At 37.7% G+C, this 13,811-nt stretch overlaps 3 protein-coding genes across 5 annotated transcripts; 2 read left to right on the top strand and 1 right to left on the bottom strand.

The window, feature by feature from the left end:
• The first annotated feature begins 429 nt into the window (after window positions 1-429).
• Window positions 430-6,215, top strand: fbxw9 (F-box and WD repeat domain containing 9). Of its 2 annotated transcripts, XM_041973221.1 has the most exons (8): window positions 430-1,064; window positions 1,153-1,297; window positions 1,482-2,472; window positions 2,801-2,949; window positions 3,052-3,255; window positions 3,339-3,404; window positions 3,625-3,737; window positions 5,198-6,215. In XM_041973221.1, the coding sequence occupies exons 1-7, from the start codon at window positions 949-951 to the stop codon at window positions 3,697-3,699; spliced, it is 1,746 nt and encodes a 581-aa protein (XP_041829155.1). In that variant the 5' UTR covers window positions 430-948; the 3' UTR covers window positions 3,700-3,737; window positions 5,198-6,215. The 2 variants fall into 2 exon arrangements, with proteins under 2 accessions (XP_041829155.1, XP_041829146.1); XM_041973212.1 differs by lacking the exon at window positions 5,198-6,215 and having other exon boundaries at window positions 3,625-5,076.
• Window positions 5,273-5,686, bottom strand: LOC121632059 (guanine nucleotide-binding protein G(I)/G(S)/G(O) subunit gamma-12-like). Its single transcript, XM_041973233.1, has 2 exons — window positions 5,594-5,686; window positions 5,273-5,398 (listed from the first exon to the last, which is right to left on the bottom strand). Exons 1-2 carry the CDS (start codon window positions 5,684-5,686, stop codon window positions 5,273-5,275), a joined length of 219 nt encoding a protein of 72 aa, XP_041829167.1.
• Window positions 6,216-6,553: 338 nt separating the features above from the next.
• On the top strand, window positions 6,554-13,535 carry dhps (deoxyhypusine synthase). 2 transcript variants are annotated; one of them, XM_041975192.1, is made up of 10 exons: window positions 6,554-6,704; window positions 7,775-8,010; window positions 8,540-8,704; window positions 8,809-8,930; window positions 9,662-9,758; window positions 9,871-9,957; window positions 10,074-10,179; window positions 10,267-10,370; window positions 11,141-11,266; window positions 11,850-13,535. In XM_041975192.1, the coding sequence occupies exons 2-10, from the start codon at window positions 7,816-7,818 to the stop codon at window positions 11,943-11,945; spliced, it is 1,098 nt and encodes a 365-aa protein (XP_041831126.1). In that variant the 5' UTR covers window positions 6,554-6,704; window positions 7,775-7,815; the 3' UTR covers window positions 11,946-13,535. The 2 variants fall into 2 exon arrangements, with proteins under 2 accessions (XP_041831126.1, XP_041831120.1); XM_041975186.1 differs by having other exon boundaries at window positions 7,772-8,010.
• The last annotated feature ends 276 nt before the right edge of the window (window positions 13,536-13,811 follow it).

The raw sequence follows: 13,811 nt of genomic DNA, 5'->3' as shown, positions 1-13,811 counted from the left end.
AGTTCGTTTTTTTTTGTAATGAACACAAATGAGAATTTGGATTATTTGGCAATATGCTGAGATTGAAGCTTTAGGCTTTTTAACTGCATGGTAAGAGAACTGCATCTGAATACATAACATACTTGTCAGTCTAAAATAGGTTTAAAATGAGATGTGAGGTAAGATGGAGACTAAAGTGCATTCTTTAGTGCATTACAACAGCGTGGCTCTGTTGATAAAGAGCTTGCCTGACCTGGCTACTGTCATAACAGTTTTCTGAAGGCATTTTTTTCTAATTTCAGCGAGGTAACGTACAACGAAACTGGTATCAGATAAATATGGCTTCTCTAGTTTTGCCAGCCTACATTCAGTTGGTGCATTTATATCTCCAGCATTGGGCGGTTGAAGAAGAAGAAAAAACCAAAACAAAACACATTTTAGGCGCCAGTTGATGACGACATGTTTGTTGGCCGGAAGTTATGCGTTGAATGACGACTGTCGGCAGTCGGTTTGTTTTTAAAAATAGTTTTGCAAAATTCTGGTGACAAATATTTTGGGCAGGGACACAGTTTGACGTAGACAGCAGAAGCAGTAGAACTCGACGCTAACCCACTGTCTTTACAGTTTTATTTGCGTTAGTTACTTATTTTGTTTCAGCTGGTTTTCTAAATGGACAAATCCAGTAAAGCTAAATTTAAAATATAAAGAAATATATTCATGAGGACTAGCTACAATTTTATTTTCAAACTGTCTCTGCAGATTAATATTTAGTTTATATAGTTGTCGCTAAATTAAATGCCATATAGCTGATATTTGTCGAGTTTTATCGTCAGATTTGGCTTCTGTAGGAATTGTGTAAAACGACCAGATATTAGTGTTGTTAACACACATCACAGTAGAGTGGTAGTTGTAAGTAATGGTATTTTCCCGCTCGTGAGTTAGTGGTCTTGTTGGGAGAGAAGAAAGGTAATGTCTGAGGTTAGAGTTAACCTGCATGAAGCGGATGCAGAGACAAACGAAGACCAGGGACCATGCCCTGATCCTGTTATTCCTACTGCTGATGCTTCCACACCGGACCTGCAGGGGTAAAGTTTTCTTGCAATTCTATCTCTTTATGTTACTCCCCATTATTACATACAACGCCAGCCACTTTTTCTTTTCTGTTCCTTTCAGTCTGTTATCTGCTGTCAACTCAACCTCAACTGATTTTAGCCTCTCACCTTCTGAACCAAGTGGTTTATTGTCATTACCATGGGAGATCTTAACCTATATTGCCTCACACCTTCCTGCTCAATGTGTCATCAATGTGCTGCCAAAGGTAAGTTTTTAAAAATGATCTGACATTTCAGCTATATCCGATCATTAATATAGTGTCATCTCTTGAAAAAGTAAATTTATTGTGAGTTTTACAAGTAAGCAGTTATCCCATTGCTTGCCTTGGCTGGAACATTTCAGCCTTGCAGATGTAGAGAAGATTCCTGAGTCACTTATTCTTGTTTCAGGTCTGCCATGCACTGGGAACTGTAGGTAAGGACAGCACTGCTTGGCAGCTACGAGCACAGAGGCTGATCGGATCAAGGGGGAGCTTTCCAGTTGGGCCGAGGGAGGACTTTGACTGGCCTACTGCTTGCCTAGAGATGGAGCAGCTAATAACCTGCTGGAGAGGGAAAATGCAACATGTAGCCAGACAGACCCAAGAGGATGAGGTGGAAAGGGATCAAGTGAGGCCACAGGAGGGAGAAGTGGTTGCGGAAAGACAGGAAAATGGAGGGGATGAGGTAGAAGGGGTGGGAGTGGCAGCGCAGGAAGTTGCTTATGGTGCTGATGAGGGGATGGAGGTAGCAGTGGAAGGTGAGGATGGTGAAATGCAACCTGTCTTAGATGGAGACCAAATAGGAAGACTTAGAGAGGAATTGGAGGATAGATTGGAAGATGGTGCAGCAGCACTAATAGAAGATGGAGGGGTGGCATTTCAAGCTGAAGTGGGGCAAAATGCAGTTATACATCACCCAGAGGACTTGGCAGACCCCAGGAATCGGGGAAGACAGGTAGAGATGATGCAACCTCAGTCCACCAGAAGTCCCAGCCCACACCCAGCACTGGAACACATTACTCTTCCTTCAGGACACATTGCCCAGGTCAACTCAGTCCTCCTACTTGGGGGAGAAGGAGCAGTTTGTGCCACAGGTTCCAGAGACTGGAATGTAAAACTCTGGGATCTTCAGGCAGGCTCCAGTGGAGCACTACTATACACACTGAGTAAACAGGGTGACTTTAGCACCCATCGGGGTTGGGTGTGGTGCCTTGCATCTGAGGGTCCTCTGTTGGCCTCAGGGGGCTTTGATAGCACAGTGAGGCTGTGGGACCTACATGCAGGTGGTGCAGAGAGAGGCCTGATCAGGACTGGGGCTGCTGTCCTTTGCATGTCCTGTCAGACCGATGTACTGCTGACTGGCACATTTGACAAGAGGGTCAGCATGTACGACACTAGAGGTGAGGGTTTTGACTCATAGCTTCTATTTATTAAGTATGAATGAAAACTTTCATTTAATACAAACTGTGCAATGTCATATTAGATCTTTATTGACATTATGCAAGCATAACGAAATTTTGAGGAGTTTCTCAGTTTAAATAAAAATAAATAAAAAATAAATATATAAAAGATATAAGAACAATTATACCTGCTCTTATATCTCTGGGATGGCAGTGACCCAGATGGTAGAGCGGGTCATTCAATGATAGGAAGGTTTAATAGCGCTATGAATATTAGTTAATTCACACAGACATATAATCTGCTAATTTTATCTTTTTTTCTTTACAGCTTCTAAACAACTGATTAAAAGCCTCCGTCTCCATAGTAATGCCGTAATGTGCCTTGCTGCTGACGACAAATACATTGTCTCTGGGAGTAAAGACTGCACTGTGGCTGTCTATGACCGCAGGGCAGGCAAATGCTTGAAGAAACTCAGGGTAGCTGAAAAAGCAGACACACACAGCATTGCTTAAAAAGTTTGCATACATGTCTATATATCATCCCATCCAGTACTGATTGACCTACTTCTTTATTTGTAGCTGAGCTCTTATCTGCTGTCCATGAGCCACAGTGGTTATGAAATCTGGGCAGGAGACAACAGAGGCATGCTCCACTCCTTTTCCATGCAGGCAGGGTCTTTAAAGCTTTTGTCCCAGTTTGATGTGGGACACACAGCTCTGGTCACTGGCATCCACAGGTCCTTAGGAAGCCTTTACACCTGCTCGTCAGATTGCACTGTCAAGGTAGGTTCAGATTCGTAGTTATTTTTTCCGTTAAGCTAATTTTATTAAACAGTCTTCCTTCATGATTCTTGTCTTTGTTACAGATGCATATCCCTTGTGCACCTCCGAGGACTTTATATAGTCTGCATTATCAGTCTGGAGTCCACGGGGTCAGTGCTTTGTACTAAATCTGTAGCTGATATCAAAGTGTTTACCATCTTAGTTTAACTTCAATGATCAAAAGATCTGGTTTGTATAGAGGAGTAGAACGTTAGTTTGACTGTTGTGTCTTGTTTGGCTTTTCTGACTGTGTAGCCTGTCAAGGTGTTCAACAATGTTTTTCTTTAATTTCTGCTCACATACATCTTCTACCATTTCTTCAACTCCCAGCTGAGCGTGGAGGCTGGAGTCCTCGCTGTGGCCTCTGGCGATGGTAGTGTGGACATCTGGAGGCCCAGAAAATGAAACTACAAGATCTGCAGTCTTTATCAGGAAGACTTGAGGTGGAGACAAGATCTGAAGCATGACAGCACTTACTGCCCAGTAGTGATGTGCAGATTGATGCTGAAATATTAATGCCTCTGATACCAGTTATTTATGTTCTGAATGAGGTTTTCATCTTATAATATCAATATTTTAGTAATTTGAGGTAAATCTGTAGTTTATCATGAACAAGAACACAGTGGAAAGTAACTGTACTACCAGTTGGTAGGAACTACTTCTTCTTCTGTCTGCCATAGTCATATATGTGAAACATGGCACAGCTTAGTGTTGTAGCACTAATGATCCGAAGTGCATCATTAGCCCACCTCTGTAACCACTAGGCTACCACTCCCCTATTTTATTTTATTTATTTATTTTACTATAATTTATTTTGAATAGTACAAACATTGTAGGCTCAACAAAATAGAAATACGACTGAGAAATATTTAATAGACAAGTTAGATAAAATCAGCCAGCCTATTTTGTTTGACTGATTGTTAACTGAATATTATAAAATCTTAGTATTGATAAACTTCTTTAATTATTGTGGCATTTTTTTATTTCTGTATTTTACTGGCTATAGAAACAGCATTCTATACAAAACAGTGGGAGCATGTGAACTATAAATATCTTTTCCCTTCGTTTTAAAGGGATTTTCCAAACATATTACGTTTATGTACAAAGTACAGATATCAGATCGGTATCATCAGTACCCGCCTGAATTTTACTTGGTATCGGAGCATAAAGGAAATCGGTAATATCGCACATCACTACTTCCCGTCCTGCATTGTGATATTTGTGAATAGATTGCTTAATAGGGAGAATATTTAGAAAGAAAAAATAAAGTCCTTGTTTAATGGGCTGATTTCATATAAAGAGATATACAGTCAGAGATGATTTAACATGAATCCATATTGAAAGCTGGACCTCCTGACATACAGTTCATATGGCCAAACTAACGTCAGTGAAAATGACATTTTTGAAAGCCTGTTAATTGATAAAAATGTTGTACCATTTTTAATTAAACTTTCTTTTTACATTGACATTTTTATATGGCAGATATAATTTGGGAAATTTCTGGAGTGTTATTGTAGCTAAGTTTATTTATTCCTGATGTTTATTCTGTATTCCTGTACTCATTGTTTTCAATGACATTGTGCTTAAACAGTTGTCACTTTTTTAAATAAATTTTTGTGTGTTCATATAGTATGGAAATCACAGACATATAACCATTTATTATTTATCATTACAGTGACTGATGAGGGAAAAAAATCATTAGCTACAGGTTACATACAGTGAAATGTTTATTTCAGTTCCTCTGTGATACGCTGATTGTGCCATTAAATATCCTGAAACTGGTCTTATTTTTGGCTGGATTTACAGATGAAGTATAATGTTTCAATATCTCAGTGATGGCAGGGTAAATCATTTTAAGATGAAAGATAAAGGTTTTCATGCTAATCTTGTGCACATTTGACAGGAACCAGTCCTCCATGGTGGCTTCAAACAGAAGGATTCTGTGCCTAACTTTGGTCTGCATCTTCTCACGTCACTGTCAAAGCAGCACACAGGTCTTCTTGTCTTTGAAAGGATTGGACGAGGCAGCTATGCCGGTGAGCAGAGGGTCGCTGCGTCTGTGCTCCTGACAGTAATGGACCAAGTCTGCGGCTGTCAGTGAGATCTGCTCGGACCAAGGACATTTCACAGGATTTCAAATGGTGTCAGAAATGTAAATAAGTAAAGCTTGAATTTAAACCCATGTAAGAAAAAAGAAAACATATTGGTAGTTGAAATACTCTTTACTTAAAATAAAACTGTTCTTCAGTTTAATCTTTAATGATATTCGGCTGTTTAAGGATTTTGATTGTTCACATACCTTGAATCTCTCCATGCTTGCCTCCATTCGAAGTTGGTCCACCAATTTTTGAGCCTGAACAACACTGTTGCTGCTGCACATCTTTCCTGACATCCCCTTTAGTGTGTAAACACGGGAATTGGACTGTTTGATTCAAATGGTTAGCTCAGCCTGAGCAGGGAAGTCTGTTCAGAGAGGCTCCTGACTTCGTATTTTGACCTGTACCCCCTTTTATTCACTGTCGGTGGGCAGTTCAAAGGGTTTGTGATGGAAAATGTCATGCAACACAGTGGTGGAAATGTCACAAACATCACACATTACTTTATAGTCACTGTTTATGAAAAGGCATTATGCTGGATGTTCTGCTTTAGATATGCTATCTGTTGTTTTTGGCAGAAGAAAGTTTTTATGCACATCAAAGAGCTCTATTGAACAAGCACTATGACAATGAACTGAAAATGAGTATTGGATACTTTGTTGTGTAGAAATGATAGGGTGGTGCCAAAGAAAACAAAAAAATGCGCTTTAAATCAAGACAAGGAAGGCAGTTGTAATCATATTTCCTTCAGTAAAAACACTACTAATACGTATTCCTGGTGCCTAAGTATAATATGTTGTAATTGGTAGTTATAAATAAAGCTGTCTGTTGTCAGAGTGAGATTTTACTTGCAAAATCCACACATTGAACTTATGTCATTCACAGCTGCTTGTGTGATTATCTAAACCACATTTGACCAGCTCACATTGTGCATACAAGATGCCACTAACATTAATTTACATTAAACCATTTTCTTTAAATCAGAGAGGATGCATACATTGCCGAATGAGCTCTAAATTATCATTTAATTTAGGAAAACGCTATTTAAAGGCGCTATTAACATTCATAAACAGCTTTTACAGTATAACACAAAACCCTATAAGTGTTGATTACAAAATAGAAGTTAGCCATATTTGTCCCTTCGCAGTTTCCGTAGACAAAACTTCAGTTAGCTCGCAGCTTGCCGTAGTTTGTTGGTAAAGGAGACCTATACCATGTTTTCAACAACACAGATATTTTTTATCTGTGACATTGTGTTGTAACAAACCTTTATTATTTTACAGCTTTTAATACATAACATCTGCGCAGGAATAGGTAGGTTTTTCATAGTTATTTTTAAATCTTCCTTCGCAGTTTAAACCACAAGCAGTTACCGATTGCTAGCCACTGTTCGCTAACGTCAACCCACATGTATTCTGTCAGCGATTTACCTTTAATTAATGCAAGAACTATACACATGGCTCTGGATTTTGAAAAACAAAATAATTCCAGCTATATTTTCTTCCAAAAACGAGAGGAACTTTCATTGAGACAACATTGTTTTTATGCTTGTGCAAATTTATAGTTGATTTGGGAAAACAGTCGGTTTTTAAACGGGATCAGAGCTTTTTCTTTGTCCTAAAGGTTTTGGTAAAGTGACAGCCTCACATTTAGAACAGTAGTAAATAAGTAAATGAAGTGATGTGACTAAAATGGGCATAAGGTGGTAAAGGTATTTAAGAAAAATTTCGTTTGTAACTGATTTAATGTATTTTGTCATTGGTTTATTACACATCCATTAATGTGTAAAGCATTTTTTCCCTTTTTTTTCTTAATGCAGTTTTAAAAAGTTGATCTGAAATTTGAAGAAAAAAAACTAATGTCTTCATGTTTAATTGCAGATTTGATTACTTGCTTGATTTGTATAAATTCTGCTTATTTTCAAAATGATAATTGTAGAAAAAAGGTAATAAATATTTTATTTTTATGAATTCACTGATCAACATATTTTTAGTTTAATACACAGCAAAGCATCAAATGAGTTCTTTACGTGTTTTGTTTACAAACCTGATACATGTCTGACTTGTAGAGTAATTTATAACTGCCAGATAAATGGAGCAAGTACAGTGATGCCCTCAGAGATGTAATGGAGTAGAAGCAGAAGCAGTAGCATTCAACAAATCTAAGACATTTCCACACATCTGGTGATTAAAGTAGCTAAATAATATTTTCCACGTTAATTTTATTTGTAAATAATTATTTTTAATCTGATTTGACATCTGCTGGTGCATTGGAAGAGCACATTATCAAACAGTTGAAGTCTTAGCGGCATCAACTGATTAGTCTGCTAGTTCATAATTCTTCTGTAAACCATCAATTATTATTATTATTTTTATTTCCAGCAGGTTTATCTTTGTTGGCATTCTCCAGTTGTTTTGAAGAAAAGATGGCAGACCACGCCCCTTCTCTTGCCCTGGAGGCTGTCCTGAAGCCTAGCTGCAACCTCTCTGAGGATTTGCCAAAAATCAGAGGCTACGACTTCAACCAGGGGGTTGATCTAAAGGCATTGCTGAAGTCCTACCTCACCACAGGTTTCCAGGCCAGCAGCTTGAGCTTGGCCATCCAGGAGATAAACAACATGGTGAGAGGGAGCAACTGTTAGACATGAATATTTTTACTACACCAACAACTGATGGCAAAGTAACAATAATGAATCAAAACAGTGAGCATAGAACTTGAGTATGTAGGTAAATTAATGGCATGGTGTGGCTCATCCCAAAGGTTTCTTAGTTACTTCCACAAGCTATGTGTTCCTGTTTAGATTCAACTTACATGTGAGTCACTGGAAAGCAACATTTTAGATATTTTAGGTTCTAACCACTCATATTTTTTGGTTACAAACATAAATTAATGTTTTTTGAATGGTAGTATTATAGCAATAACAAAGCAACTTTCTGGTGTTTTTCAGTCTTTTGCTGTCTTGGCCAGGGGTCCCTTGAAAAAGAGATTTTGTAATCTCAATGGGACTTTCCTAGTAAAATAAAGGTTAAATAAAAAAAAGATATTTCTGCATTGGCTTTAAACCGATTGCTGCTTAGTATATTATTTGCTTGTTTTGTGTGTGCATGTTATATATGAATTTTGGTTAACCATCAACTTGACTCCTGCAGATAGAGAAGCGTCTTGAGTCTGTGGATGCAGGTGAAGGAAATGACTCAGAAGGGTCTGGTGAATCCCCTCAAGCCTCAGGCTGCACAATCTTCCTGGGATACACATCCAACCTTATCAGCTCTGGAGTCAGAGAGAGTATTCGCTACCTGGCAGAGCATAAAATGGTACACAATTATTCACTTGTGTTGGTTGCCTAAATAATTACTACAGCATTAAACTGCTTTTAGTGAACCGCCGTAGTTTATCAGAACCTGCTGTTTTGTGTTAGGTGGATGTGATTGTGACCACAGCTGGCGGCATTGAGGAGGATTTGATCAAGTGTTTGGCTCACACCTACTTGGGAGACTTTAGTCTGCCTGGAAAGGAGCTCCGCCAGAAGGGCATCAACAGGTCGGTGACAGCTGGTACAGATCAGCTCAACATTCGTTTACAGTGGTGTCATTTTATTGGCTTTTGATCCAAACTTTTCCTCTGTAATTCTAACACCTGATGTTACCTTTTTGTTGGGTTTAGTGGTTTTGCGTATGTAATTTTAGCATTTCATAAGCCTAACTGAGTGGCTGTGCCTTGACTGGCACAAACATGCAAACACAAACCTACAGCAGGAAAAGAGGCTAATGAGGTGATAATACAGTAGTTTCAGGGTGAGGTTTTTCTGCATTGAATGGGTTGATTGCTTGTGGCCTATCATCAGGCTTATCAGCTGTCACTCACTATTAACATCACAATTTACCCCTTTGTGTGGACTTGATAAGGGAATGTCCACAGGTAATCACATGCTCTAGATCATCACACTTAGACTCTTCACCTTGTAGCCCAAACAAAGTTTTTAATTTGTTCTTTGTTTTTTTTATGTTTTTCTTATCATTAAAACCACAACACACTGAAAGAAAAAAGTCCTCTTTGCATCAGCTTATAAATATATATTCAGATTAGGTTGTTGTGTTTAGTAGTTTTAAAATAATAAAGAACAAAACTACTGCAAGCTGTTAATTTTATGCATTTTCATTTATTATATAAAAAGTTTAACGCTTAGGAAAAAAAGCTCAGTCAAGTTTTAATTTTAAGCTCATGTGATCCTTATTGATCTCCTCCTCCTGCTCTGTCCTTGCTGACTGCAGAATAGGGAATCTGCTGGTTCCCAATGATAACTACTGTAAATTTGAAGACTGGTTGATGCCCATTTTGGACCAGATGTTGTTGGAGCAGAACACAGAGGTAAGCGTTGCCATATGGTCTGAACCCAAGCAGCCGATATAGAAGAGGGGTCCTAAAAACACAGTTGTTGTCCAGAAGGTATGATTTAATTTTGATTTTTTATGATTTTTAGAGCATCCGTTGGACTCCCTCCAAAATGATCCATCGTCTTGGCAAGGAGATAAATAATCCTGACTCTGTCTACTACTGGGCATACAAGGTTAGTCCTGAATAATGTCAGTAATACAGACTATACCTGATCAGGTGTTTGGCTCCTCCAACTTTGTATTCCCTGCTTGTTTTCATGAATCAACACATCGTTATATTCTGTTTCAGAATAACATCCCAGTGTTCAGCCCAGCTCTTACAGATGGCTCTTTAGGTGACATGATCTACTTCCACTCGTATAAGAACCCTGGCTTGATTTTGGACATTGTAGAAGGTATAAACAGCATCCCTGCTGCAGAATAAAATCGCCCAACAGCCATCATGTTGCACAGTTACCATATCATGAGGTCTTTTATTTCAGATATTCGCAGGTTGAACAGTCGGGCGGTTTTTGCCAAGAAGACAGGAATGATCATCCTGGGAGGAGGGCTGGTTAAGCATCATATAGCCAATGCTAATCTCATGGTGACTGCCCTCTGTGATTCATACCACACACCTTACTACACTCATACATGACCTCGTGTGACGTTACAACTACTATTCAACATGGTCTTGATAAATGAAATTGATATAATTAGGTGCATTTACAGAAGTAAAATTCAAAACGAAATTGCAGTGCCAATAGAAAGTTTTAAGACACTTTATAGTATTCTACAATTTGTAATGTTTCATACTTAGAATTGATTCAAGCATTTTTTTGTTTTCTTATAAATCACCACACAATATTCCAAAATACTGTATTGTACTGTGTTCAGACTCTTTGTCAGACTCTTCGTCACAGTTTGCAAATAAGCTTGTGTGCATCATTTATATTTAATGGAATTTTTCATACATTTCATACATTTTTCATGTAAAGTGTCAGTAGATAATGTTTGTAAAATTATTCTTATTGTACACGTTAATCTTATGTAATTAAGATGTAGGGTAACTTATGAGGCAAGTACTTTTTCTTTATGACTTAAATAAGTTTTGAAAGGAAATCCTAATGTTTCTGAAAAAGCATGTCACAGAACTTTATAATACTAATGCTTTTAAAGACATATTTAGCATTTAAGGAGATTTTTCCATTTCTATTGTTTTTACTTTACTAAATAATCTGAATACTTTCCCTCCAGAGCTTGTTATGCCTGTGCAACATTGAAGCTTTTGATTATAAAGATTGAGCCTGCAAAGCACATGAAAAAAAAATCTGTTAACCTGTCTTGACACGCCGTCTGTCCTTGTAATCCCTCCAGAGGAATGGAGCTGACTACGCGGTGTACGTAAACACGGGGCAGGAGTTTGATGGCTCTGACTCTGGAGCCCGACCTGATGAGGCTGTATCCTGGGGCAAAATCAGAACAGATGCCAAACCTGTTAAGGTACTGATGTATTTCTCATCACATTTAACTACGATCATTGAGAGGAATATCAACTTTATATTAATTTTGTTTACAGTAATTCTTTCATATTTTGGATTTTGATAATGTTTCTTCTTGGATCTTCATCTTCTTGCATGTATTTCCCAGATGATGTCACATCATTTTTTTTAATGGGCTTTATCATTTAGCATGATTGCAGATGAAAGTTGTAAAATAAAGAGACACAATGTGCGGGATGTTTACAGCATGATGATGTTACTTTCATTTAGATTTGATCTACTTTTATTACTCTTGAAGTCTAAGTCATTTTGCTAAGTAATATTGGATATGTGAAGCAGAACAAAAAATAAATAAAAAAAACAAAAACTTTGATCTCAAGATTTGAGTTGTGACCAGGACCCTGCTTTGGCCTCAAGGTGGCGTCATTTCCTTACTGTTTGTACTGAAGGCCTTAAGCACCAAACATTAGATAAATGTAAAAATTGGGGTGTGTTTTATTTATTTATTCCTTTAAATGGAGCATGTTAAAGGATATCAGTAGAGTAATATTAGATTGTTACAGGACTGTGTTCTTGGTTTCCAGGTATATGCAGATGCCTCTTTGGTTTTTCCTCTAATTGTGGCCGAGACCTTTGCTCTGCACGCCGACAAGCTGACTGTGGGAAAGAAAACTGATTAGGTGGTTTAGTCTTATATGTTCTTTTGTTTTTCTAGTTATTTATTCGTCTCATTGAATGTATTGGTCTGATGCTAAGAACCTCTTGTTAAAAATGCATTCATTTAAATTTTTTTTTATTATTTTTAAATCCCAAAACTGTAGCTGAATATATTTTTGAATGGGATACATTTGTGTTTCTTGGTATTTTAATGTTTTCCAAGATTATTATTATTTTCTTCTCTCTTGAGACAACTGAAAGAGCATGGGTACCATGCTGTTGCAAACACTAAAGCACTCACCTAGAATGCATCTGTGTGTAAGTTTGAACTTTTTTCAGTTTAGCTGTGCATGGCTTCATCAGTAATGTGAACTTACTGATTCTTATATAGTAAGGAGACCTTTATCTTGCTCTTTCTGGAAGGAAGATGCATCTGTATAAGTAAATAAACCATGAAGAGATAAATCTTTGTCCTTGTTTAAAGGGGTCTTTGCAGGCTATTACAATAACTAGCCTTTTGTTATAGGTCTGTGTGACGTTCCATCATATGACAAATACAGTGACTTGCAAAAATAGTACTTTGTAGAGACACGTTGGGCAGAAATTATAATTGCAAGTCTATTGGGGTATGAGCTATACGCTTGCTACATCAAGCCACTAAACTTTTTGCCCATAAAAAATCCAAACCTCTCTAGCTCCCACAAGTTGGGTGGATTCTGCTTGTGTACAGCAATCTTGTCCTGTCACAGATTCAGGTCTGGGCCTTGATTAGATCATTCCAACACATATGTTTTGCCTTAAACCACATGAGCATTGATGTAGCAGTGCACTTGGGGTCATTGTCTATTGAATGGTGAACCTCTATTATCACTGGAAAATTCAAAGTTTTTCTCAGGAATTTTCCTGTATTTAGCACCATCCATCATTTCAGAAAATCTGACCAATTATCCAGTCACTGCTGAGGAAAACATCTCCACAGCATGATGCTGCCACCGCCATGCTTCGCTGAAGGGGTGGTATTCTTGGGGTCATGAGGGATGTTGGGTTGGTGCAGGACATGATGTTTTCATTGATGGCCAAAAAGTTCAGTTTCATCTAACTAGAGGACTCTCTTCCATATGTTTGGGGAGTCTCCCACATGCCTTTTGTTAAACTTTTCTGCAATATTTATTTTTTCTGGTTACTATTCTGTAAGGCCCAGCTTTGTGGAGTTTATATCTTATTGTGTAGCTATGGACAGATTCACCATATGACACTTTTTTGTACATAGGTGTACCTTAATTGACCAGTTATGTGAATTCTTAAAGCAACTGGTAGCACTGGATCAAGCTTAGGTGTATTATTGCAAAGGGATGTGAATACGTATAGGCACAGGCATTTTCCATTTTTTTATTTTTATATTATTGTAAAATTTCTTAACTACATTTTATTTCTCATGTCACTTCACTAATTGGGACCTTCTTTGTGGATTTTTTTTAAACAAAATACTTCCTAAAATTTATTTGAATTACACATTTGAATGCAATGAATAGGAAAAATGTCCAAGCCAATGTAATTTTACCCGATGACCTAAGCACATTGGATTGCATTATGTATTAAATGTGCTGTATAAATAAATCCGCCTTGTCTTGCCTATTAAAACAGTAGTGTGTGTTGCAGAATTTGAGGCCCCTCAGCCACATTTAGAAGTTTCAGGAGCATGAGAGTTGGAACACTTTGTAAATGATAAAAATAATTCAGTAATTTGAATAAATGGTTCAACCATAAGTTAAACAGAAAATAGTACAAAGATGGAAATTTATAACTTAAATGAAGATTTTCTTTTAGTTTTTTTTCTGCCAACAAAATGTTGAAAAGTTGGGAAAGGGACATGAGTTCCTTTATTTTTT

The sequence above is a fragment of the Melanotaenia boesemani genome, chromosome 2 (genome assembly GCF_017639745.1).
Source record: "Melanotaenia boesemani isolate fMelBoe1 chromosome 2, fMelBoe1.pri, whole genome shotgun sequence".
NCBI lineage: Eukaryota > Metazoa > Chordata > Actinopteri > Atheriniformes > Melanotaeniidae > Melanotaenia > Melanotaenia boesemani.
The sequence above is the reverse complement of the archived record's forward strand: the minus strand, read 5'-3'. Positions and strand labels throughout refer to the sequence as shown.